The 26,943-nt window shown below is 41.9% G+C and overlaps 1 protein-coding gene across 5 annotated transcripts in view; it reads left to right on the top strand.

Moving 5' to 3' along the window:
* Window positions 1–26,943, top strand: part of col5a3a (collagen, type V, alpha 3a) — a 292,461-nt gene that overhangs the window by 190,346 nt on the left and 75,172 nt on the right. For all 5 annotated transcript variants that reach the window (XM_039772887.1, XM_039772888.1, XM_039772889.1 and 2 more), the window contains 7 exons: window positions 1,313–1,366; window positions 3,437–3,490; window positions 6,768–6,875; window positions 8,477–8,566; window positions 10,189–10,242; window positions 14,958–15,065; window positions 25,462–25,569. In XM_039772887.1, coding sequence (XP_039628821.1) covers window positions 1,313–1,366; window positions 3,437–3,490; window positions 6,768–6,875; window positions 8,477–8,566; window positions 10,189–10,242; window positions 14,958–15,065; window positions 25,462–25,569 — 576 coding nt within the window. The remainder of the gene's footprint in view (window positions 1–1,312; window positions 1,367–3,436; window positions 3,491–6,767; window positions 6,876–8,476; window positions 8,567–10,188; window positions 10,243–14,957; window positions 15,066–25,461; window positions 25,570–26,943) is intronic.

Consider the following 26,943-nt stretch of genomic DNA (forward strand, 5'->3'; position numbering starts at 1 on the left):
ATGCTCCCAACCTCCTTGTATGGCGCTGTTCCCCGACTATAGGCTCAGAGCGTTGCGACGAGGTAAATGCAAATGTAAACTTAACAAATTTCCTAAGCAGTACACATAAATGCACATAAACAGACAGCAAACAAACTGAGTAACATAAACAGAGTCCAGCAATATCTGCATTGATATAACCTGAACTGTTGAACTAGGTGCCACCTAGTGGTCTTCACAGGAACTTCATCAGAATTGACATCTGGAGTTTAACCAGTTGAGTGTATACTGTGGTCATCCAAGGGAGTAACAGACTCAAACAAAAATCAGTTTTAGGGCAGCCAACCCGGCCATCCCCATTTACTTAACAGTCCGAACAAAAACAATGCTTAATAGTGTAAAATAAAACAAAAGACTGTAGCCACTAGAATAATGATGGCTGCCTGGGTAAAGGTAATGGAGCACCTTAGCTCTGGTCGCCTCATTCTGGCACATCATGTTCTTTTATAGGCCAGAGACCAGAAGGGGCGGAGTCAGTTGACCTCACTGCGCATTTTCTCTCCACTGTGGAGGACAAACAAGATGAGACAGCAGCAGCAGCGCCCCCTGTCCTCGGCCCCAGGGTGGTATCAAATACCTGAGAAGAACTTGGAGGGTGAACTTGTGATGCGTATGCGTGACAATACTTAAGTAACAGAGTTCAGTAAAAATCTAGTTTGGTGGCACGTTGTGAAGTGACAAAGTGAGGAATGGGTGGCCCATCTTCCTCCTCTTTTACTCTCTCTTAAACTGTAAGACATATGTATGTATTTTCAAATGTTCAGTCTCCAGTGTGTACACTTATTCATATTTTGTTTCCGACGGCACCAGAAATTCAGTTCACTTTATTTTTGTATAGCTCTCTTCACCAAGAGCATACTCGGAGCATTGCATTATGACAAGTTCACAGGTACATTCAAATATATATTTTCTAAATTACCCAATGAATACACATGAATGCACAGATTTGTTAAAACAGACAGGAAACAAAGTGGTTTGAAACTGATTGACATAAACGGAGCCCAGCAATGTCTGTCCATTAATGAACTGGTTGAACTATGCGCCACCTAGTGGTCCTGACAGGAACCTCATCAGAATTGACTTCTCAGTTGTGTTCTTCAGTAACAGAGTTCAGTCCAAATCTAGTTTGGTGGTGCGTTGCTCCATGGAGGTCACATGCTGTTATGAAGCAAGGTGTGGGTGGTCCATCTACCTCCGCTTTTACTCACTCTTAAACTGGAAGTCTTTTAGGTATTTTAAATTCACCCAATTTTTTGCTTTTTATTTCTCTTAGGGCCCAGCAGGGAAGGATGGCTTGCCTGGGCATCCTGGGCAAAGAGGAGAGCCGGTAAGTACTGAGGCAGAGGGTGAGGAGTGAGCGGTGGGCCAAACAAATAATTTGAACAAGGCTTAGTTCACTAAAGTCACTGGAGAAAAGGATGGCCATTAATCTGCTCACTACATCAATGTCACGGATATAAAACATAGCAAAATGTCGAATCCAAATGGAATTACAATTCTTCCAGCTTTTGGTAGCTTCAAGAGCTTTAAGCTTGGGAACAGTATATAAAAGAAATATATAGTGAATTCAGAAAGTATTCAGACAGATATGATGGGAATTATAGATAGATATGAAAGGCACTATGTGATAGATAGATAGATAGATAGATAAATATGAAAGGCACTATATAATAGATAGATATGAAAGGCACGATATGATAGATAGTGCCTTTCATATCTATATATCTTTCTATGTGATAAATAGATAGATAGATAAATATGAAAGGCACTATATAATAGATAGATATGAAAGGCACGATATGATAGATAGAAAGATATATAGATATGAAAGGCACTATATGATAGATAGATATGAAAGGCACTATATGATTGATAGATAGATAGATAGAACTTTATTTGTCCCCAGAGGGAAATCTGTCATGTTACAGCCTTCTGCTTATATCATGGTAATTCATTTTTTCCCACATCAAGCAGCACTCAGTATCCCAGAATTACTCAATGAAAGCAGGAATTGATAAATTTTTGCAAATTTACTAAAAATAAATAATAATAAAAAACTGCAAAATCAAATTGACCTGAGGAATCAAACCCTTTGCTATGACACTTTAAATCTGCCTCAAGTGTATCCCATTCTATTGACTATTATTGAGATGTTTCTATGAGATGATGTTTCCCCAGTGTCTCTGCAAAAGGATGAAGCTCCAAGTCTTTAGAGTCCTGGTGCTTCCTGTCTTGCTGTATGGTTGGTGACGTGGATGATGTTCAGTGACCTGAGAGGAAGACTGGACTCCTTCATGTGTGTCTCTTAAGAGAGTCCTTGGGTGCCACTGGTTTGACTTTGTGTTGCTCATGGAGTCCCAAATGAGGCACGTTACCTGCATTGTGAGGGAGAGTCAGTTACAGCACTACGGCCATGTGGCGTGATTCTCCGAGGGTGGTCCGGCTTGGGTCTGAGCGGATGGACCAGGCCAAAGGGATGCCTACATAATACCTGGCTGCAGCACATAGAGGGTAATTTCCGGGGATGGTAGGGGGGGACTCAACCACATGTCTGGCTGCGGCGCTGCCAACCAGAATCTCAAGCTGTTTTGTTTTGTGGTGGGTGCAGCAACATGCTGTGCCAGTGCATGCTCCCCAGCCTGACCTGTCCTGCCCTGCAGTGTGGTCATCACAGATTAGCTTCAATAAAGTGGGTATTGTGTGGTATGCATATTGGAAATGAGGAGTCTCATTAACTTCTTTAGGCAGATAGGGAGCTCCACTGAGCAGAATGAGCTTCATAGAAGCAGTAGCAGAGTCCTTCAGCTCTTAAGAGACGCTTTATCCCAAGTGCTGTAAAAGTGTTGAATGAAGTGTGAAGACGTGAAGAGTCAAAGACCCTCCAAGCTCCAGCATGCCATAATGGAGGGTATGATACGGTGAATGCCAACAAACAGAAGCAAAACAAATGCATTTAAAGAATTATCATCCATTAAGTGAAGGATGAGTGGCTGCTTGGGTTATTTACATACATTAAAAAGATGCCTCCTGATTGGTCGGGGCTAACTAGCCACTGTTACCTGTCAGCATGAAGATGACCCCCGAGTTTATCTCCCACCCCCTCCACTTTCATTTGTACCCTTTATAATTTCCAAGAGAGCTGCCGCCCGCCGATTCTCGTGCTGTCTGCTGTTCAGGTACCGACGGCTCACCGCTCGCGCCGTTAAAAGGCAATGACAAAAAGGGAGGCCCGAGGGGAGCAGCAAGCGTGCTTTTGTAATTCTAGAAACGGGCGCTGCATTAGTGCGCAGCCTGAGGGGAACACTTTGGATTTATTTCTTAGATGTTCTGCTGTTCTTTTTTTTGTTCTTGTGACTTCCTCATTATCTTTTCTTTTTTTTTTACATTCCTCCCACAGGGTTTTCAAGGTAAAACTGGCCCACCAGGACCAACAGGAGTGGTTGGACCCCAGGTACACCTTTTCTTTCTTATTATGAGATGGATATGATTTCATTCTATGGATTTCTTTGCTGTCTCTTTACATTTTCTACATCCAGGCCACTGGAGCTATGCTGTTTGAGTGATTTAAACTGTTTGTTAATCTTTTAAAAGGAATATTGCTTATTAAAATGGTCTGGGCACCACATGTTGGCATTGCAGTATGGCTATTGTGGCTGCTAGCGGGCATCATGGTGCGACAAGCCCCAGAAACAACTACACAGACACAGTCCTGAATTCCATGATTGTTATTTATTTGATGAAATCATTTTTCCAAATATAGCAACAACATATTTGTGTCTGTCTGTCCGTCCAGTCCTCTCGTGGTGGGTTTTGTCCTCACTCCACACTGGGTAAGGTGCTGAGCCCTCTTTTAATCCCAGGTTTGGGAGCAGTTTCAGTGCCACTGCTTCACACCCAAGAAAACACTGGAATCCCCCTTAAGAAGGGCATCATCCCCCTGCAGCTCCCTCATAAAACCCAACAGGACCACCTACAACTCCCATGCTGCCTTTGGGGTGCTATACATTGAAGATCCTCCAAACTGTTTCTCCCATCCATTGTGATGGTGGTATGCATGACCCCAGCAGACAGTCCCCTGCCATTGATTCCATAAAAGGCCTTCCAGATCGGAAAATTCTGATCCAGCCCTGGTGGGATGCCGATCCATCGATGAGGACCACCCATTTTACAGCCCTCCTGACTAAATAAAGAATACACCATCCTGGCCAGGGCGCCAGACAATTTGTGTCTCCTCATACACTGCATGGTGTCATTGTCATTGTATTGCAGTCTCCACAATTGTTCAGTAGTGTATCATCACCAGTGGCCAAGAATAAAGTGACACCCAAGCTCCAAAGTAACAGAAGCAAGTGGCTTCACATACCCTGCAGGAAATAATGGAGGCATGAAGACAGGGAAAACGCAAAGTGTCACACAGAGGCAAAACCCTAAACCACTCCTGGGCCTCACTGTGCAGGTTGCTGTCCTAATTACCTCCCCAGATAGACTATCACTGACCCACCACCAAACCGGCCATGCTGAATGATGTCACAGGCAGCATAACGTTCTCCACGGCTTCTCCAGACCCTTTCACGTCTGTCACGTGTGCTCAGGGTGAATCTGCTCTCATCTGTGAAAAGAACAGGGCACCAGTGGTGGACCTGCCAATTCTGGTATTCTATGGCAAATGCCAATTGAGCTCCACGGTGCCCATTAGAGGACGTCTGAAGTCTGTTTCTGATTGTTTGGTCAGAGACATTCACACCAGTGGCCTGCCTGCCTGCCTGCCTGCTGGAGGTCACTTTGTAGGTTCTGCCAGTGGTCATCCTGTTCCTCCTTGCCCAAAGGAACAGTTACCGGTCAGTCCTGCTGATTGGTTAAGGACCTTCTACGAGGGACCCAGTCCAGCTCTCCTAGAGGAACTTCCTGTAATAATAAATAATAATTCTTTGCATTTATATAGCTCTTTTCTCACTACTCAAAGCACTCAGCAATTGTAGGTTAATGGCCTTGCTCAAGAGCCCAACAGAGCAGAGTCCCTTTTGGCATTTACGGGATTTGAACTGGCAACCTTCTGATTATCAGTGCAGATCCATAGCCTCAGAGCCACCACTCCGCCTGTCTCCTGGAATCTCCTCCATACCTTTGAGACTGTGCTGGGAGACACAGCAAACCTTCTGGCAATGGCACGTATTGATGTGCCTGCCATCCTGAAGAAGTTGAACTACCTGTGCCATCTCTGTAGGGTCCAGGTATGGCCTCATGCTACCAGTAGTAACACTGACTGTAGCCAAACACAAAACGAGTGACAAAACAGATGAGGAGGGAAAAATGTCAGTGGCCTCCACCTGTTAACCCATTCATTCCTGTTTGAGGGTCGTCTCATTGCTGCCCCTCTAATGAACCAAAGCAGCTGAAACTGAGGAACAAGCCCCTCTGCTGACCAGATCAATAGTCCACAAGTGTCAGTGACCTGATGCTATACTCTCATTAAAAAGTGTTCCTTTAATTTTTTGAGCAGTATCCATCCATCCATTTCCTAACCCGCTGAATCCGAATAGGGTCACATATATGGATAAATCTCTTGTTTACCTAAATACTTCCTGTTGTGTTACTTGTATGCTTACATAACTCCTCTCATATTGAAGCAGAAGTTCTTCCTTATGTACAGTAAACACTGTCTTCATTGAGAGCTACTTCTCCTTGCTGTTTAGTGTCAAGAGCTTTAATTTTTGCTCTCAAGGTTTCTTTAGACCAAGGAAGACTGAGGTGAAATCTTTATTTCATTTTCAGTTATTTGAATAAATTAGTGTTTTCTTCATTCAAATACAATATTCATATAGAAAATGAAGCTATTACCAATATTTAAAGAAATCAGTCCTATATTTCTATCTGTCAGGCAGTTATATTCTGTTGGGTGTATCAAGTGATGATGTTTGCAATGCAATATCTATTGGAATGTGTTTTATAATGTATGTAACAGTAAAATGCAATGTCTTTTATATTCCAGTAGAGGGCACATCACAAACAGTAGCACTGCTGCTAGAAATTTCCATGACAAACGACACACGACTGCAGCAACTAACATCCTGATAGATAGATAGATAGATAGATAGTGAAGGGCACTATATAATAGATAGATAGTGAAAGACACTATATATTAGATACATAGATATGAAAGGCACTATAAGATAGATCGTGAATGGCACTATATAATAGATAGATTGGTATGAAAGGCACTATATAATAGATTGGTATGAAAGGCACTATATAATAGATAGATGGGTATGAAAGTCGATAGATAGATAGATAGATAGATAGTAAAGGGCACTATATAATAGATAGACATAAAATCTAGTATATTACACAGACAAATATATTAATGCCAACTATTGAAATGTATTTTGATGATTATGTAGTAATATAATGCATTTTTAGCTTTTGCCAAGAGGATGCTTTGGAATATACATGCCAGATTTACACAAGCACACACTGGCACAGTATAGACACGTAGTGCTATTATTATGATGTTATTTTTAGAATTATTACAATTCTTCTTCCCTGTTGCTAACTACCCCCGAACCCCAGCTTACCTTGTGACCCCTCCCGGCTATCTGCCTGACCTCCTCTGTATTGATGATAACACTGCGGTGGAAGCAGTGTGACCAAGCAGTGGACTTCTACATGATCGAAGTGTCGGAGTCGCCTATTGGAATTCTTCTGTGTCTCTAACCTCCTATCCTTTGCAGGGCAAAAGTGGAGAAACCGGACCCATGGGCGAAAGAGGACACCCAGGGACACCTGGACCACCTGGGGAGCAAGGTCTCCCCGGTGCAGCTGGCAAAGAAGGATCAAAGGTAGGAAGAGGGATGTGGGTTGCAGTCATTGTACAGTTTTATTGATGCATTTGTTTTGTTTTGGGCTGGATGCTCACCTGTGATGATTGTAAACGTCCCGCAGACTGCAGTGTGTCTTACACTGACTGAGATGTCAACAGCTGTCTGCTCTTCATTATTGTTGCTTGCTATTGAGGAAACCCTTCCCTGATATTTATTTTTTGGCCGTTTGTCCTTTAGGCTCCATTGTTGTAACAAACTACAGGTGGCAGTTTAAGGTGGTCCTAACGTGCTTGATGATTTTATTTTTTGATGCAGCTGAATTTGCTCTTACTGTGACAGACTCAGAGAATTAAACCGGTTTAGTCTCAAGAGCAGAGGGAACAGCGTGGGTACCTGATCCAGGTCTACTAAAGGCATCCTTTTCTCTAATAGATGTTGAGATGTCACATGGCCATAATTGGCGCTTTTCCACTGCATAGTACGGCACGACACGGTTCAGTTCAGCTCACTTTTGGGGGGTTTTCCACTGGGAACAGTACCTGGTACCTGGTCCTTTTTTTAGTACCACCTCAGCCGAGGTTCCAAGCGCGCCGAACCGTTACTAAAATGTGACGTGTAAACTCTGCTGGTCACTGATTGGCCGGAGAAAATCGTCATTACTGCGTCACTGAACTTGCGACACGAGACACAACAGACCCGCTAGATTTTTAGCACAGCCAGCGAAGGTTCGGACGCACCATTTTGTTTTAACCAAAAATGGCTGTTTCGTGGTCTATTGAGGAAGTACAGACGTTCCTCGTTGGTAGCCGAGGAGCGGATCCAGCGAGAGCTGGATGGGCGGCAGCGGAATGAAAAGTTTTCAGGAGGTCGCCAGGCGTTTCGATGATGTCGCGGCAGTAGAGGCGGCGCAACTATAACGACACGTGAATAATCCCGCCCACTCTAAAGCGGTACTAAACTGCAGTCGAAACACGAACTGAGCCGAACCAAGGTGAGCTGTACTGAACCGTGCTGTGCCGTACTATGCAGTGGAAAAGCGCTATTAGTGAACTCACTTGATTGGATAAGGGTTTTCTCTTTACTGCACTAAACTAAATGTTTTCTGCATTGCTGATTGGCTAATGAAAATTACATTAAGTCAAATCTGGAGTTGCAGAAACTTTCAGCACAGGACACCGCTAGCAGACAACCCATCTACACAGATAACCTAACACAGTTGAATACTGAGCTGCCTGGTCTTTGTGTGGGACACCAGTGCCCTGTCTCTTTATAGATGAATACTTCTATCCGGAGAAATCACAATGGCCTCCTGGACACCATTTACACTCACTGTGTATACTGCTCTTTTGTGGACCTGATCTTCATTTGCTTGCATCAAAATAAACTAGCCAGGATTTTGCTACCATCCTGTTTGACATCTTTTGCCCACCTGGCAAACTTGAGCTTGTTGGGCAAATCACTGACTCCATATTTATCTTTATTGTTTTAACATTTTATTAGCCGGTGTTAAAATGAGTTTAAAAACAAAGAAGAAAAGGGCCCTCTGGCAGTCTGCCCTCCTCTGTGACCTAATGACTCATCTTCTTCCTTTTTCTTCTTCTTGCCAACTGTTGTCTTAGGGGGATCCAGGCCCATCTGGTTTACCTGGGAAAAGTGGTCCCGCCGGTTTGAGAGGTTTCCCTGGAGAACGTGGAACGCCTGGTGCAATGGTAATTCTCTCAGTCTTTGGGATTTTCCACTTCTGGGGTGGTGAGGTGGGAATAAGTGGGGAGGGCTGAAGTTGGTTTGAATGGCAACTACATGCATGTGCATGACACACGATAGATGGATAGATAGATAAATGGATTAAACAGATAGATAGATAGATAGATGGCAAGATTAAAAAGGTAGATAGATAGATAGATGGCAAGATTTAAAAGGTAGATAGATAGATAGATGGTATAGTAGGCAAGATTAAACAGATAGATAGATGGATAGATAGATAGATAGATGGTATAGTAGGCAAGATTAAACAGATAGATATTAATGTTAGATAGATAGATTAAAAAGGTTGATAGATAGATAGATAGATAGATGGCAAGATTAAAAAGGTAGATAGATAGATAGTGTGGAACGTGGCCCAGACACAAACAGATGGACAACGGTTTGTCACCCAGCACACACATGTTTATTATATACAATATTTAAAAGTCTTAAGTCCATGCACAAACCCAGTGCCTTTAGCACCGATTCCCCAATGTCCAGGCCTTACAGTCCAGTGCCTGCCTTCTAGCCGCCTCCACTCCTCTCTCACCAGACTCCTGTCTACTTCCACTCGACTCTTGACTCCGAATGAAGGGAGGTGGCCCCTTTTATAGCAGCCCGGATGGGCTCCAGCTGCTCCCCGACACTCCTCCGCGGACACTCCCCTGTGTGGCGTAAGTGCCGGCTGCGCACTCGGAAGCCCTCCGGGTGTCCCCAGTCTTCTTCCCCCCAGCACTTCCTGGTGTGGCAGAAGTGCTGAGGTCCAGGGCTCTTCAGGCACCAGGGCAGCCCCTGGCGGTGACCACAGGCCCCTACAGGGTTGAGCTTCCAAGCTCTGCACCCATGGCCCCCAGTGCAACTAGGGCGTTTGCCCCCTTGTGGTCAATAGATAGATAGATAGATTTATTTAACAACCTAGGTTGAAGATGGACATGAAAGTAGGAGGCTATAAGCCAACATGATCCCCAGCAGAGCCTTTTATCGAAGTCATTCTAAGACACTTTCATTTTCATGTGTCATGGAGACAATGAACAGCATCAGTCCTGTGGTCCTCTAATTTGTACAATTGTCCTCTTTTCTGCCATTGCCTTCAGTGAGTGTTGGTTTAGTTCTGCACTATAATTATTTGCATTTATATAGCACTATATTTCTCACTACTCAAAGCGCTCAGCAATTGCAGGTTAAGGGCCTTGCTCAAAGAGTGCCTTTTGCCTTTTTGCCATTTATGGGATTCGAACCAGCAACCTTCCGATTGCCAGATTCCCTAACCTCAGAGCCACCACTCCACCTCTATAAGTGGCCACCCTTGGCCTATTCAGGCTTTTGGTGTTACTGTACCAGCCTGCCACTGTGGACTTGTAGAGCTTTCCCAGCAGATTGTCACACACTTTAAAGGACCAGGGTCTTTTCAAACAGCAGGTTGGCATTGTCTTTTCTATCCCATCTACCATTGAGGGGGTTCCAGATATTCTTTTGACTTGGAATAGAAGAATCTAAGTGGATGGTCAGCACCCCAATGGATCACTTTGGTTGTCAACAGCATCTTCTATGTGATTGATGTACGTGTGTGTTGTATTTTTTTTTTCAGGGTCCTGCAGGCTTAAAAGGAGGTGAGGGACCCACCGGACCGTCTGGTCCAGCAGTAAGTTTTGCTCCTTTTTTGTTTCTGTTTTTTTATTATTTGTGACTTGCTGTTACTCAGAGGGTGTTGTATGTGATAAGAGTTGCATTATAAATACATTTTGCAATACTAACAACCTAAAATATCAGAATTTACCTGCTGAGAGCAACTTCAGTCAGATTTTAAAAAGGAAGATGGGTAATTCTGAGCTCTAGTTAGCTTTCTCTGGTATAGCGAAGCCTGCTATTCGTTTGCACTAATTAAATCTTGTAAATTGTAGTAAATATGATCATTCATTAAACAGCCTTTCTTTGAATCTAAAGGGTATGTAACTGTCATAAAGGAAAGAGGCCATTTGGCACCATCTGTCTTTAAGATGTATCTAAATGTTGCTTCTTCTGTTGACCAGCTTATTGATATCTCGCCATACCAAATCCCAAGTGAAGTCAAAATGAGCTTTAGACATTACATAAATAGTCAAAGGGTGATACCTTCACACACCTAAATCAAAGATAGCACATGTCTAAATGAACAGCCAGCAGATCACCAGGGCTGACAGAATGAATCCCTCACTGGACAAAGAGGTCTGTGTGTGTGGTGCTGTCCACCGTACGAGACTGAAAGTTGTCACTCGCCAAGACCAGTGGAGTGCAATGCGTTTGAGTAGAACCCTATGGAAATGCAAAAGAAAAAACGGAGCTAAACTTAAAAGTCCTCTTGGCAATTAAAATATTAAAGATGTCAAAGCAGACCCATGGACTAGGTTAAAGGAAATATGATCATTGAATCCCCAAGTTAATATAAAAAACATGATAACTGCTGGTCTCATATTATATACTACATGAATATTCACCTCAATCACACTAACATTTCAAATAGGATAATCACTTCTGCCTCCACTAATTAACGCATTATCAATAGATATATACAAAGAGTTTAATTTGAAAGAGGCCCGAATATTCTGTTGTTACTCCCGTTAGGATGAAGCAATGTGAACCAAAAAAATACGTTATATACCTTGACGTATGTGTAATCGATTGCATCACATGCGATGCTGGAAGTGGTTTCCGTTTTCTGCCAGACACATTTTGACGTGACGCTCCATGTTCCTGAACGTATCACAAGCGTCTCAGGGGAATAGCAGCAATTTCACATTGGATGTTTTCCTTCAAATCTTCCACAGTGCGAGGCTTGTTTTCCGATAAGACTTTTCCTTTGAGCAGAGCCTAAAGGAAGAAGTGTGGTGGTGTCAGATCCCGCGACCGTGGTGGCCGCAGTCCCTTTGAAATGACCCTGTTGCCAAAGAAGGGCTCAGTTTCTTCCATGCTCCTTGCCGATGTGTGACACGTTGCTCCATCTTGTAACCTTCAGTTAACTCGCGATCATCCGGTTGATTCTGACGTTGATGACCCAATAGGTTCACACCATGAAGACGCGCTGCTCAATACTGTACACCACCACCCTGATGAGAAGTCGAGTGACTTAGTGAAGGGGTACGGGTGGTATGCACCCAGAAGAGGTTAAACATCACAACAGCTGTCCAGCGCCTACGTCATCACTCTGATATAGGGGCATACCGGTTTGTTCAAAGCTTCATTTAGTGAGGAGCACATTGGACGTTGTTTCGTTCAGATTCCTTCGTCCTAGCGAGAGTTATTACAGAATATTCGGGGTCTCTTTCGAGTGAATCTCCCTGTACATAGATAATACTTTGTGATGATAATCAATTTCTATAAACAATAAACTGTTAAATTATAGTCACCACTGTATTTGATATGATATTCACTATTGCAAGTACTTATTAAATATTAACATTATCATCAAATTTATCTTCGAGACTAATATCGCATATCAGATAATCAGCACCTCTAGCTCTAATAACAACTAAAGATGCAATAACCACGATAGCCTATACAGCCTACTTACTCTCAGTGCGATTACTCCTGAACACTTGGACTAATATTATGGTTCACCGACAAAAGTGCGATAGACATATGCACCCCGACAAAACCGCGACGGACAAATGAGCGCCGACAAACCCGCTAACTGGTTTTCGACAAATGCGCGCCGACAAAATCGCCACGACAAAATCGCGAGAGAGGCCAAGAGAGAGGGACGCCCTTGCTGCAATTCTTCCTACATACTGTATGCAGGGCGTGATCTTAAGGACCATCTGCGTGCCGTGCTGATGGCATGCCGCGTCTCATAATATTGACTTCTAAAATAAACATTATTATATATGCTTTAAACTAGTAATTCATATTTAATGAAACTTTCGCGATTTTGTCGGCGCAATTTTTATGGCGCGTTTTAATCGGCACTATTTTGTCGCCGCGCATATGTCTATCGCGCAAATGTTGGGTCACAAATATTATATGTGGGATAATTAACAGCACCGGTTAAACCCCTTTAGGTGAGTAAATGATTATACCCCGAACTAATGAAATATTTTCAGTAAGGTAACCGTTAGTCTCAAGATTAATATAACAAATCAGATAATCACCACCTCCACCTCCAGGTCTGATAAGGACTAAAGATATTGGAAAACCCCAATAGCCTACACAGCTACGTTCACAGTGATTAATCAGGACCATTTAGTCTAATATTACATGTGTGGTTATTAACAATACCTGGTATAACTCTGTAGCTGAGTTGAGGATTATACCCTGTGCCATTGAAAGGCTGTAGATGTAACAATCTCTACTGCATGCACTGATAGATAGATAGATAGATAATGTGAATGGCACTATATAATATAGATAGATAATAGATAGATAGATAATAATGTGAATGGCACTATATAATAGATAGATAGATAGCATATATAATAGAATGGCAATGGCATAATAGATAGATAGATAGATAGATAATGTGAATGGCACTATATAATAGATAGATAGATAATGTGAATGGCACTATATAATAGATAGATAGATAGATAATGTGAATGGCACTATATAATAGATAGATAGATAGATAATATGAATGGCACTATATAATAGATAGATAGATAATGTGAATGTCACTATATAATAGATAGATAGATAATGTGAATGCACTATATAATAGATAGATAGATAATGTGAATGTCAATATATAATAGATAGATAGATAGATCTTTAATTGTCCTTTGGGGTACTTGTGCCTTTTTGCATCAGATCTTTAAATAAATAAATACATCAAATCAGTGGTCGCCATCACCAACAGTACTACTGAACCAGTATAGATGTGCAGTGGACACGCTACGCCACACGATATAACTATTCCCAAACAGTGTTGGATTCATGGTAAACTTTTAACTTGGCTATCAAGAGCCGCTTTCGGACCTCAGTACTGGTACCAAAATTGTTCAAAGCAAATGACAGATAACTCCAAACCCCCCATCTTACTCCAGCCTCCCAATCGCCTGCCCCCATGGTGTGACGAGCCGCACTCTGCACCGTTTCCCTCTTGATAGCCACGAAGACCCATTTGAGTCAAAGCAATAATTCCCCCTGTGAAGTCTCAATCACATCAAAGTAATGGGGGGCTCCCCAGTGAAGTCCCAATCACATTGTATTAATAATTCCCACAAGGAGTCCAGATTGTGTCAAAGCAGTGGTGGTGGGTCACCCATGTGATACTCCGATTGGGTGTAGGGTATGATGCAGTCTTTATTCTAAAACTGCAAAAGCTAGTGTCGAAGGGTGGGCTTAACAGAAAAACTGACGTTTACTTCCAGTAATGAAAACTCCAAAGTGCTGTACCAATTTAAACATGTAGGTTTTTTGGAATTTTCTCAGTCCTGATGTATTGTGCATCCTATTCCTAACACAGTCTTAATTTTGCTATTGCTTAAACAAATAATTTTATAGTGCTGAAAACAATTTAAAATTTATTATCATCTCTAATAATATCATATATATGGCACAAGTGTTATCCCGACATGTGGCCCTGTTTTTTTCCTCTAAGTAGTTGAATTTTATGGAATGTAGTTTACTGCCTCCTCTCTTTTCTGGTTACTTTTAGATCACCAAGGCAGCCTCTTCTCAGGTTTGCTCCATTTCTTTGGTAATTTTGTGTTCTTTTAATCCAATAATTAAACTGATCAGCTACCCACTCCAGCTTAGAAAGTGATGAAGTTTGTGACCGAAGAGAGGTTGAGCGCGTCGTGTTGTAACGTTTACAGTGCGTGACTGTATGAGCGTCCAGGATCGTCTTATCCTGATGTTCAAGCTTAACACTTGGCTCTGTCTCTTCTTCCTCCTCAGCGGCGTGTAGTCCTGTTCTTTGCATCGTAAATCTGCCACACACCTTTAATGGTCTTTGTCAGTTCTCAACAATTGTCAAATTTTTCTTTTTTTTTTCCTTTCTTTCTTTCATTCCCCGATCTCTGACAGACATGCTCTTAATGAAAGGAATCCTGGCGGATTCTGCCGAATATTTAGAAATGTGTGTTAACATGTCAGGTAGTTTGCTGAAGCGCAATGCGTAGCAGCTGCAGGCGTTATTATTTATTTTTTTTTTTTTTGACCTCTGCACAATCAATATAAAGACAAAGAGAGAAAAAAATAATCTCTTGGTAGATGTGTGGTCCTGCATACCTTTCAGAGAAGGCCTGAAGATATGGTGAAAGGCGTCCTCGTGGATCAGCAATCGTCATTACAAACTCTGATATTCACATCTTGTTTTGGGCCCTGATCCTGCTCTCCAACCTTATTATTATCATTTTGTTTTTCTCTTTTACTCTGCTTTAGGGTGCCGGTGGTGAAAGAGGCCCTCCCGGACAGGCAGGTGCTATTGGACTTCCTGGACGTCCTGGTGGTTCCGGACCCCCTGGACCAATGGGGGAGAAGGGGGCTCCGGTAAGACTCTCCAGATACAAGCACTCACTATTCATCTGCTGTTTTTGTGACTTATTCAAAATGTACCAAAATCATTGGGGGCTCTATGTTGTGTCCATAAGGGGACCCTAACTTAGAAAGGGTCGCTCTCTTTCTTTCTGTCCATTCCCTATTACTTCTCCACCCAGCCTTGATGTTTATAAATGAAATGCATCTGCAGCTCGGTCTTAACTGTTAAACGTCACTCTGTAAATTCTTAGTTTTTCAGTGCCCTGGTAGAAAAGCACCGTCTTAAATGACAGCCATGCCACACGGCACTTAACAGCTGACTGTCTCCATAGCGCACTGACTGTTTACAAAGTGCAAGCTGACAGTATTAAAAAATTGACTTGTCTTCTGTTAGAGGCAACCATGGATCGGCAGTGCTGCCACTAGAGGGCAGATTTAAATGAGGCACTCACACCAACACCCCAACACTGGCTCGGTCTGGGCCACGCTGGCAGAGATCAGAACCAACATTTGAACCCAGGACTGCTACCTTCTGCGCCACCATATAGAATTAAAGCCCTATACGATCATGAATAGACCCTATATGGATCACTAAGAAGAAAACTTAAATGAGTAGAAATGCCACACTCCCGTCAACCAATCGGTCAGGTGCCATATAGCGTCTCTCTCAGCAAAAATCATTACAAAATGAATTGATTAAGACTAAGTATATATATTATATGGGCAACTGAAAATAAAAATATGAATTGGCATGCTGACGCTGGTATTAATATTACTCTCCAATCAATCAATCAAACTTTATATAGTGCCTTTCACAGAAGACTTCATTACAAGATCTGCCATAAAACAGTGTGACCCGACATTTGCACGATAGACATACTGACAAAATAGCGCCGATTAAAACGCGCCGTCAAAATCGCGCAGACAAAATCGCAAAAGTTTCATTAAACATGAATTACTAGTTTAAAGCATATATAATAATGTTTATTTTAGAAGTCAATATTATGAGACACGGCACGCAGATAGTCCTTAAGATCACGCCCTGCATATGTAGGACGAATTGCAGCAAGACGTCTTGATAGTTGAGCGTATTTAGACTTGCTGGCTGCCTGACTGCTGGTAATTCCGCTTTGTATACGACGCGTTATGCCAACCCTCGACTGAGTTATTTGTTCGCGGCATGCCATCAGCAGTTATAACAGTTATAACCTAGCACATAATGTGTACATAATGCGCACGTACGCGTCCCACTCTCTTGGCCTCTCTCGCGACTTTTGTCAGCGCATTTGTCGAAAACCAGTTAGCGGGTTTGTCGGCGCTCAGTTGTCCGTCGCGTTTTTGTCGGGGCTCATATGTCTATCGCGCTTTTGTCGGTGGATTATGAGTTACCCTCATGAGTTAGTTGAGATAGTTGATGAGATGTATATACAGAGAATAAAAGACACAATCTGAATTAATATACTCAGTCTAGCATTTATGCTACACCCCACCAATCAGTCAAACTCTTATATAGTGCCTTAAATAGCAAACACCATTACAAGATACTTCTAATGAGTAAGTGTGACCTTACGTGAGTTACTGAGACAGAAAGATGAGATCAGAATTTTCAACTTTTAATATAATAATAATTCTTTACATTTATATAGCGTTTTTCTCACTAATATCAATGCTACACCCCAGCAATCAATGGCTCAGACTTTATATAGTGCCTTTCATAGCATACACCATTACAAGAGGCTTCTAATGAGTGGGTCCTGAAAAAGTGTAACCTTACATGAGTTACTGAGACAGTAAAGACAACATTTGAACCTTCACTCTCTGTAATAAAATTAATTTAACACCCCACCGATCAATCAATCAATCAATCAATCACATTTTATATAGTGCCTTTCTCAGCAAACACCTTTACAAATGTGATGAATATATTATGAGAAAGTGTAATTGTATGTAGTGTACTCCGTAGGAAAGAAGACATTTAAATTGACATGCAATCGATCTATCTAATTTTATACTGTATATAGTGCCGTTCATATCTATCTGCATATTTATATATGTATCTATCTGTCTATCATATAGTGCCTTTCATATCTATCTATCTATCTATCTATCTATTTATACTATATATAGTGCCTATCATATCTATCTAACACGTTTGGTGACTGGCCGACCAACCACAAACGTTTCCTGGTAGGTAACCATCCAAATAATGAGATTGGAATTCAAACCTATGAATAAAACACTCCAATATTCAAGCTGTCAAATCAGCGAACCTGCCGCAGTAGCACAATGTGTGAGACTTCGCTTCAGGCATGGATGTCCGAGGTTCGATTCCCATAAAGGGGAAGCAAAGGTGCGTACACCTGATGAGCGCCAATCAGGGCGAAACACGTGTTGTGTTCTCTTTGTACTATACTATATCACGTATTTATGATCTGTTTCTTGCTACTGAGAAGATGTGGCGGATGTTTGCCAACTGGCTGACCAACCATAAGCATTACCTGGTAGGTGACCATCCAAATAATCAGATTGCGATTCAGACCTATGTATGTAAGGTCTACTGAGTAAGAAAAACAACATTTGAATTGAAATGCTGAACGTGGTATTAATATCACAACCCCACCAATCAAGCAATCCAAATGTGTATCTCAACACTCACGGTAAGAACCACTTCAAAAGAAGATTAAATGAGAAGATAATACAAGCGAGAAGTTGCCTGAAGCCTGAATGAGACCAAGTGACAACACAAAGCATTGCAAAAGACTTATATTGGTTACACAGATTATTAAGTACACAAATAAATAGTGGAAAAAATGGAAAATATCTAAATAACACCCATGTATATATTAAGTATAAATTATCTTAATGTTGTGATTGAGTGCACTCAAAATTGCAAACGAGTCGTGAGGCCTCCAAAAAAAACAATAAAGTTGTCTTCACTGAGCCTCACCCCAGGCAGCCTGGCTTCAAACTTCTACCAATGCAGACCCCCCGAAATGTGTAATCCTAACTCTCAAATGCATCAACGAAGTAGATTTGGTGATTCGTGTACTCGAGGACACCAGTAGGAAATTAATGGGAAGTGCATTTCGGACGAAAACCAGGAAGCATTTGGGACAAACGACCGAGTCACGGAGTGAAAGCAGAAACCTTGAGAACCTTTAAGAAGAATCTGGATGAGATATCGGAACAGGTTGGCTATTAGCTCAATAAATGCATATCCAATTAAAAGGTGCTTCTCATGAACCAATTATGAACGAGTGTAACCTCGTATGGCCTTGTGAGTCGGAAAACTGACGCACTCAATCTGGCATTGATACGACACCCCCACCAATCAGACTGAATGGTCCTCCTCTTGTTTGTCAAATTTCTTCTGTCCTTAGGTATTTTAATGAATCTATTTTATATACAGTAGCACCTTCAGTGATTATTACAATCCCAATACATTCTGCATGACACAGAGCATGTCCGTTAATTTGCTTCCATAGTATCCTTCAGGGTAAAGACCAAGATTGCACACTGAAAACCATTAAAAATCCCACCGCTGACTCCTGAATTGACCCTCCATGGAGAGCACTAACCAGGTGTTGCTCTGCTTAGGCTCTCTGTCTGTTGTTATACTTTGATTTATTTTGTAAAGCACTTCCTTGAAGGTTATATGTGAAGTAGAAATGCGACATTAAAAGGTCACACACGGCTTGGCTATGAAATTGTGATTTCTTAGCGGAAGAAAAGATTTTTGTCACACTTTTCACCGTGGAAGGCGCTACAATAGAATAATGATGGCTTTGTGTGATAAAACACAGGAGAACAATTATCCTCCTCCTCGTAACGCACAAATAATGAACGACTGGAGGACTGAGTTCCAGTAAAAGTGATCTCAAAGGCTGAATAATTTAACAAGCGTATTTATCTGTCTGGAATCCACTAAAAAGAGAGCTAATGACTTATTGATGAAGATTAAACTTTGATGCACTCTTTTTGCGGCTGGGGAACTGGGCCTCGGAATAAATGAATGCTCAGCACATCTCACGTGTGATGAAAAAACCTAGTAACTGCTATTTTTTGTCAGAATAGAGTTTTTTGTATTTTCTGGAGGTACTGGGTCTTTCCTGATGTTATAAAGTACTGGTGATGGCCAAATATGTCTTCATTCCGGTCACAGCGTGATGTACACAGCATTTTACGCACTGCAAGACAAAGACCTTGCACCTCCACTGACCAAGAAGGAAAGACCGCCTACCAATGAAAACGTCGGATTACAATCACGTGATTTAAATGCTGCGCCTGCATGATTTTAAATGGCGGGTGTTGTTGATTTGTGAAAAAAAAATGATATCGTGTACGTGACGCTCAAGAACAGTGAAATCTAGAGATTGTTAATTATAGGGGTGACATCGTTTTCACAATTTGCCGAAAACTTGAAAGATGTGACATATTAGATTTTTCCATAGTTGGTGAGACATGCTCTGTTTTGCCTCCCGAATCTGGTGGTGCCCTTATGGAGGTCTGTGAGAAAGTCACATTAACGGTTGCCTACTTTGGTTAGACATTGATCTGAGACCACCTGGCTAATATTGTGAAGGTGCAATTGGGTGCCTCCAAAACAGCCTTGACCCATCCTGGCATGGACTCCACAAGAACGATGAAGGTGTGCATCAAAGACTTTAACAGACCACATACTCCCCTGCACCTCTGACACGGGCACCCTTAGCCCCAATGATGGCACTTTCGGAGACTCAGGACAGACAACAGAATTAAACTTTATTGTATAATGCACATACAGACTCACTTAGGATGGAACAATGAGCCCTCAGCCATGGGCACCTTCTACTTTTATTACAATTGTTAACATTTCAGACTTTATTCTTCCTCATCTGACTTCTACTATTCCATCGCTCTAGTCCTGCCTCTAATTAATTCCACCAATAATTCTACGTTAAGGGGTGTCAAACCCCGCTCTGTCCATCTTATCTGTTTGATAAGGACTATCCTCTCCCCTACTATCTCAGCTTGCTGGCTACAATGATTTGACACTCCCTTCTCTAAGCAAAGGGCCCATTCTTCGCTCTCTAGCATGTCTGACCTTTGGCTTTGAAAAACTGCCGTTTTCTGGCTTATACAAAACTAGCAAAATACTCACGTCGCGTGGAAAGTAGTGTGTTAAAGAAGTTATGAAAAGAAAAGGTAACATTTTAAAAATAACATAACATGATTGACAATAATGTATATAGGCAGAGAGCCAACCACGTGGTAGATGCAGACAGCGCCATGCGGAAAAGGAAGGGGACCAGGGGCGGCCCTTGTGCATCTCTGCTGTGTTAATGGAAATAAGGAATGAAACCGCCAAAGGAGAGGTTAATTCCAAAAGTTCCTTACGGCATTAAAAAGGCGTTATTTTGGAAAGTTAGTTCACAGACAGCAGCGAAATGAAACATACTTAACGTTTGTAAGTATAGTGTAAAGGATGAGCATGGGAAATTTGGGCTTCCTACGTATATTGGAAGTCACAGAAATAGTAGGGAGGGTTTCTCCTATCTACAGTGGGTACGGAAAGTATTCAGACCCCTTCAATTTTTCACTCTTTGTTATATTGCAGCCATTTGCTAAAATCATTTAAATTAATTTTTTCCTCATTAATGTACACACAGCACCCCATATTGACAGACAAAAAAAATTTTTGAAATTGTTGCAGATTTATTAAAAAGAAAACTGAAATATCACATGGTCCTAAGTATTCAGACCCTTTGCTGTGACACTCATATATTTAACTCAGGTGCTTTCCATTTCTTCTGATCATCCTTGAGATCACCTTCATTTGAGTCCAGCTGTGTTTGATTATACTGATTGGACTTGATTAGGAAAGCCACACACCTGTCTATATAAGACCTTACAGCTCACAATGCATGTCAGAGCAAATGAGAATCATGAGGTCAAAGGAACTGCCTGAAGAGCTCAGAGACAGAATTGTGGCAAGGCACAGATCTGGCCAAGGTTACAAAAAATTTCTGCTGCACTTAAGGTTCCCAAGAGCACAGTGGCCTCCATAATCCTTAAATGGAAGACGTTTGGGACGACCAGAACCCTTCCTAGAGCTGGCCGTCCGCCAAGCTGAGCTACCGGGGAGAAGAGCCTTGGTGAGAGAGGTAAAGAAGAACCCAAAGATCACTTTGGCTGAGCTCCAGAGATGCAGTCAGGAGATGGGAGAAAGTTGTAGAAAGTCATCACTGCAGCCCTCCACCAGTCAGGGCTTTATGGCAGAGTGGCCTGTCGGAAGCCTCTCCTCAGTGCAAGACACATGACAGCCCGCATGGAGTTTGCTAAAAGACACCTGAAGGACTCTGAGATGGTGAGAAATAAGATTCTCTGGTCTGATGAGACCAAGATAGAACTTTTGGCCTTAATTCTAAGCGGTATGTGTGGAGACAACCAGGCACTGCTCATCACTTGTCCAATACAGTCCCCACAGTGAAGCATGGCGGTGGCAGCATCATGCTGTGGGGTGTTTTTCAGCTGCAGGGACAGGACGACTGGTTGCAATCGAGGGAAAGATGAATGCGCCAAGTACAGGGATATCCTGGACAAAAACCTTCTCCAGAGTGCTAAGGACCTCAGACTGGGCCGAAGGTTTACCTTCCAACAAGACAATGACCCTAAGCACACAGCTAAAATAACGAAGGAGTGGCTTCACAACAACTCTGTGACTGTTCTTGAATGGCCCAGCCAGAGCCCTGACTTAAACCCAATTGAGCATCTCTGGAGAGACCTAAAATGGCTGTCCACCAACGTTTACCATCCAACCTGACAGAACTGGAGAGGATCTGCAAGGAGGAATGGCAGAAGATCCCCAAATCCAGGTGTGAAAAACTTGTTGCATCTTTCCCAAGAAGACTCATGGCTGTATGAGCTCAAAAGGGGGCTTCTACTAAATACTGAGCAAAGGGTCTGAATACTGAGGACCATGTGATATTTCAGTTTTTCTTTTTTAATAAATCTGCAACAATTTCAAAAATTATTTTTTTTGTCTGTCAATATGGGGTGCTGTGTGTACATTAATGAGGAAAAAAAATAATTTAAATGATTTTGGCAAATGGCTGCAATATAACAAAGAGTGAAAAATTGAAGGGGGTCTGAATACCTTCCGTACCCACTGTATATATACAGTTTAGGGGGTACCCCCCTTGGGTGTTGCAATAGGACATGAAACATACCTAACGTTTGTAAGTAGACTACAAGGAATGAGCACACAAAATTTCAGCTTCCCACTTATATGAAAGTGGGTGAATTAGTGATGAGTCAGTGAGGGCTTTGCCTTTTATATGTATTGACTAGCCGTTCCCCGCGGCTCTGTCTGCGTAGCAATGAAACGGGACAAACTTCAAAAATCAATAAACAAAAAAGGTATCGCTAGCTAAGCGGAGGCAAGGTACGCTCCAAAGCGCAGAGGTAGACCGACTCCCTACTCCTGACGTCATGCTTACCCCTCCCCTCGGCCCACTGCCTCTGTCTCGGATTAATGCATATCGCTCTGGGAAGCAAACTTTGATTCTTAGCACGATGAGAGAAGTCACAAAATCAAACCGGAATATTCAAGCAAATTCTAGAAAAAAAAACAGATCTAATTCTGTTAAGTAGTTCTCTCGTTTGCTAGCTAAGCGGAGGTAAGATACGCCCGAGGGTGGCGTGTGAGTGAGGAGGGCCCCATCCCCAACCCTCTGCCTGCTGCCTCTCTCTCGGATTCACTCAAATAAATTGGTACCACAAGCGAACTATGATACTTAGCACAATGAGAGAAGTCGCAAAGTCAACCGGAATGTACAAGCAAATTATATAAAAACCCAATCTAAATCCATTAAGTAGTTCTCTCATGAAAAGCGGACACACAATACAGACTGACAGACAGATGTTGGATTTTATATACCGTATTTACATGTGTACCACGCGCACATTTTTTCCCGAAAATTAGCATTAGAAAATCAGGTGCGTGTCGTACACGAGGAAATGTAATTCTGTAATGTTTACTTGTTCTGCTTGGGCTCGCTCGCTCTCTCTCTCTTGCTCACGCACTCGCGTTCTCACTCGATCGCGCTATCTCTCTCTCTCTAAACGCTTCCTATACAGTCACAACACGCATCGTACACAGGGCAAAACTATTTTCACGATTTTCGGGTGGACATCTTACACGAGGGCGCGTGGTACATGAGTAAATAGGGTATATAGAGAGATAATAAAGAATACGTAAGTCTTTTTAATCCTAACTCTTACATTCTTAATTCTTAGAATAAAACAATGCTTACTTTCTCATGTGCTTTATAATACTTTTCTAGTATGTGTAAATTACAATTTTAAAAATACAATTTTCTATCCCATTAGGCACATTAGAAATGCGGGACGTGACCCTGATGACAGTTATGCAAAATGGCATCTAATACAGTAAAAGGCAGTAGGACCCAAACATTCGGCCCTGATCATGACAACACTGCACCATTCATTTCTTGCTGTACTATGTCAGCTCAAGGATAAGCATCCCAGGAAACACTGCAAGATGGCTGCCTCCAAAATGGAAAGGGCTTCGATATCCAAATGAGGCAATCTTCTCTCTGGTCTTAGATAATCCATGCCATTGAGCAGACCATCCATAAAAGCCACTAAATAGATGTAATCCCTCCATATTTGTCTCCAAAAATAATGGAAACACCAAATTGCACTAACCAATTAAGAAGCAGCTGGTTTAGTATAATTTTATGGTTTTTTTGTATCATTGACACAACAGAAAGACAGTATGGTATGGCCAGTGCAGCTACAATTGCTGCCCTTTATTTCTTTTTACTTTCTCTTATACAAAGTATAGGCAAAGTATTGTATTCGTCCAAATATTCAACCTGGAGATTTTGATGAATCTCGAAGCTTTAGACCTCCCTGAGTCCGGTTTACTTTCTCGTAGGGAAAGTATTGTAATCGTCTAAAAATTCGATTTAATCTCGACATTTTAGACCTCCCTGAGTCCGATTTACTTTCTCATAGGGAAAGTATTGCAATCGTCCAAAAATTCAACTTCGAGATTTTGATGAATCTCAACATTTTAGACCTCCCTGAGTCCAAAAATATTTTTTTTTTAAATTATGTCTGTGTGTTTGTGTGTGTGTGTGTGTGTAAACACGATAACTTGAGCATGCTTTCACTTATGTCAACCAAAGTTTGCATACAAGTATTCGGTACAAAACATAGATTTCTATTGACTTTTAAACTATACCCACTATCCGGAAGTGGTACTTTTTTATTCATCCAGCTGCAGAGTCTGATTTATTCAACTTTACTTTTATAATAACTGTTCAATATATTCATTTAATTTGATTTATTGTTGATGGTTCTTTATTGTAAGTAATATAAAAATATAATAATTTTCTTGCTGGTTTACTCCTCAAATATCCATTCCCATATCTGAGTATACGAGAAAGTCGAAGGAGACCACTCACGATTCTTTCCATTCCATTGCGGTACATAAAACACGAGATATCAGACAGACGAGCTCCCCTTCTGTTTATGAGGTCCAAGCCTCCATTTTCCTCATTCTCTACCACTGCATGACATACATTGTTCTTCTTGATGAGTGTTCATTGGTTTTCAGCTCTCATGCACACATAGTCCATCCTATATGACAACAATCCAATCTCTTTGATTTTATGCGAGTGAATCACAGTCTAGTTGCAGTGAGTCGCTGCGTATATCAGGCAAGACGACTGAACTTCACAGGAATGTGGCGCCACTGCCTCCGATTATGTAAATGAAGGATACGAGTGACAGTCTAATGTGACATGGCCTTAAAGAAGCAACAAAGAACCCTAAATGTCAATGTCATTGTTTTTAAAACAATGCCAGGTTTGTTGGCATTCTGTATACTCGGCCATCCCAAATGTTTGTTTCCCATTTCTTCTCCTAAGCCTCTACTCCATTTTTGTCTGATGGTTCCAGTGATAAAGAATTTGCTTTCTCTGTTGCTCTCCGACATGCGGCGTGTAATAAGTAAATAACAAAGAGTGTTTTCTCCTTTTTGGAAGTGCAAACACTTTGCATCAGTTCTGCCATGAAGCTACACCTCCTTGTCAGTGCATTTTTTGCCATGACGTGTTTTTATGACACATCACCAAAAATGTCACGCCTAAATACTGCAGTTCTTTAATCCCATTCAATTCAGAAGGAATGTTCCAGAGCAACGCCACACAGACCATTTAGAATGTCCACAACTGTGTTTAGAAGTGACGGAGCTGATCAGTGACTTTGGTTTTCATGGGCCCAATTTAAAAAAAAAAAAAAAAATGTGGTTAAAAAATAATGAAAAGTTTACGGTTTGATTTCTGGCACCATTATCAAGCTTGTAATGTTGTTTTCCTTGAACTTCTTACATTTTTAGGGAGAGAAGGGACCCATAGGACCCGCTGGGCAAGATGGCGGTGAGGGGCCTGTTGGACTCCCAGGTGTAGCTGGACCTCAAGGACCCCCTGGAGAAGATGGAGACAAGGTAAAGGAACCCCATCACATCTTCCACATGCCAAAGATGCACTGCCAGACTCATGGGTACCTTTGGTGATGAATTAACTTACCCAGTTCCTTTACATATTTACATAATATTCTGTATATCATTAAAGGGCAGAGGGGGGCCACAACTCTACATCCCTGGGGGTGAATCACAGCCTTTGAATAGTTTGCCAGTTCTCCCCGTGTCTCTGTGGGTTTTCTGTAGGTATGGTGACCCTACTCTTGAGTGTGGGAGTGAGTTTGAGAGACTGGCACCTCAATGAAGATAAGTTCCTCCCTTGCACCCTGAAGTAGACCCAAGCCTTTTGATCCCATAACAGTATAAGTGGCTTCAGAAAGAGATGGATGAATTGATGGTATGAGTTCTGTTATGAAATGGACTCATAAACTTGGCAAAAATAGGTAGAGGTATCCAAAAATCTCCAGAAGACGCTCTACCTAGATGAGGCTAACCCAATCCAGCCATCTCCCAGCTACCAACAGCAGACTTTTGACCTGACTAGGCCCAGAAATGAACAAAGTTCAATACCCACATCTGAATTAGCACTAGCTCCTGCCATGTTCCCAATGTAGCTGAAATAGACCCAAGCCTTTTGATGCCACATTAGAATACATACTTCAGAAAAGGAGAACATGAATGGGTAGGTCCGGTTCTATTATGAAATGGAGTATTAAACATGGCAAAAATTTGATGTGGCCTTCAGAAACCTCCAGAAGAGCAGACCAGGACCTTCACAGCCCAGCAGGGATGAGGCTAATCAAGTCCTGCTAACCTCCAGCTACCAACAGTAGACTTTTGACCTAGCTGGGCCCAGAAATGAGCAAAATCCAATACCTGCATTTGAATTAAGATTAGTTTCTGCCTTCTGACCATCTGAAACAGATCCAAACCTTCTGATCCCATAACAGAATAAGAGATGGATGAATTGATGGGTTGAGTTCTGTTATGATATGGACTCTTAAACGTGGTGAAAATGGGTAGAGGTGTCCAAAAATCTCCACAAGAAGGTAATCTAGATGAGGCTAACCCAGTCCAGCTAACCCCCAGCAACCAAAAGTAGGATTTTGACCTGGCTGGGCCCAGAAATGAACAAAATCCAATACCTGTATCTGAATTAAGATTAGTTCCTGCCTCATGACCAATATGCCCGAAACAGACCCAAGCCTTTTGATCCAATAACAGAATAAGTGGTTTCAGAAAGAGATCAATGAATTGATGGACTGGGTTCTGTTATGAAATGGACTCTTAAATGTGGCAAAAATGGGTAGAGGTATCCAAATACTCTAGAAGAAGCTAAACAAGATGATGCTAACTCAGTCCAGCTAACCCCCAGCTACCAACAGTAGGCTTTTGACC

The sequence above is a fragment of the Polypterus senegalus genome, chromosome 12, assembly GCF_016835505.1.
Source record: "Polypterus senegalus isolate Bchr_013 chromosome 12, ASM1683550v1, whole genome shotgun sequence".
NCBI lineage: Eukaryota > Metazoa > Chordata > Cladistia > Polypteriformes > Polypteridae > Polypterus > Polypterus senegalus.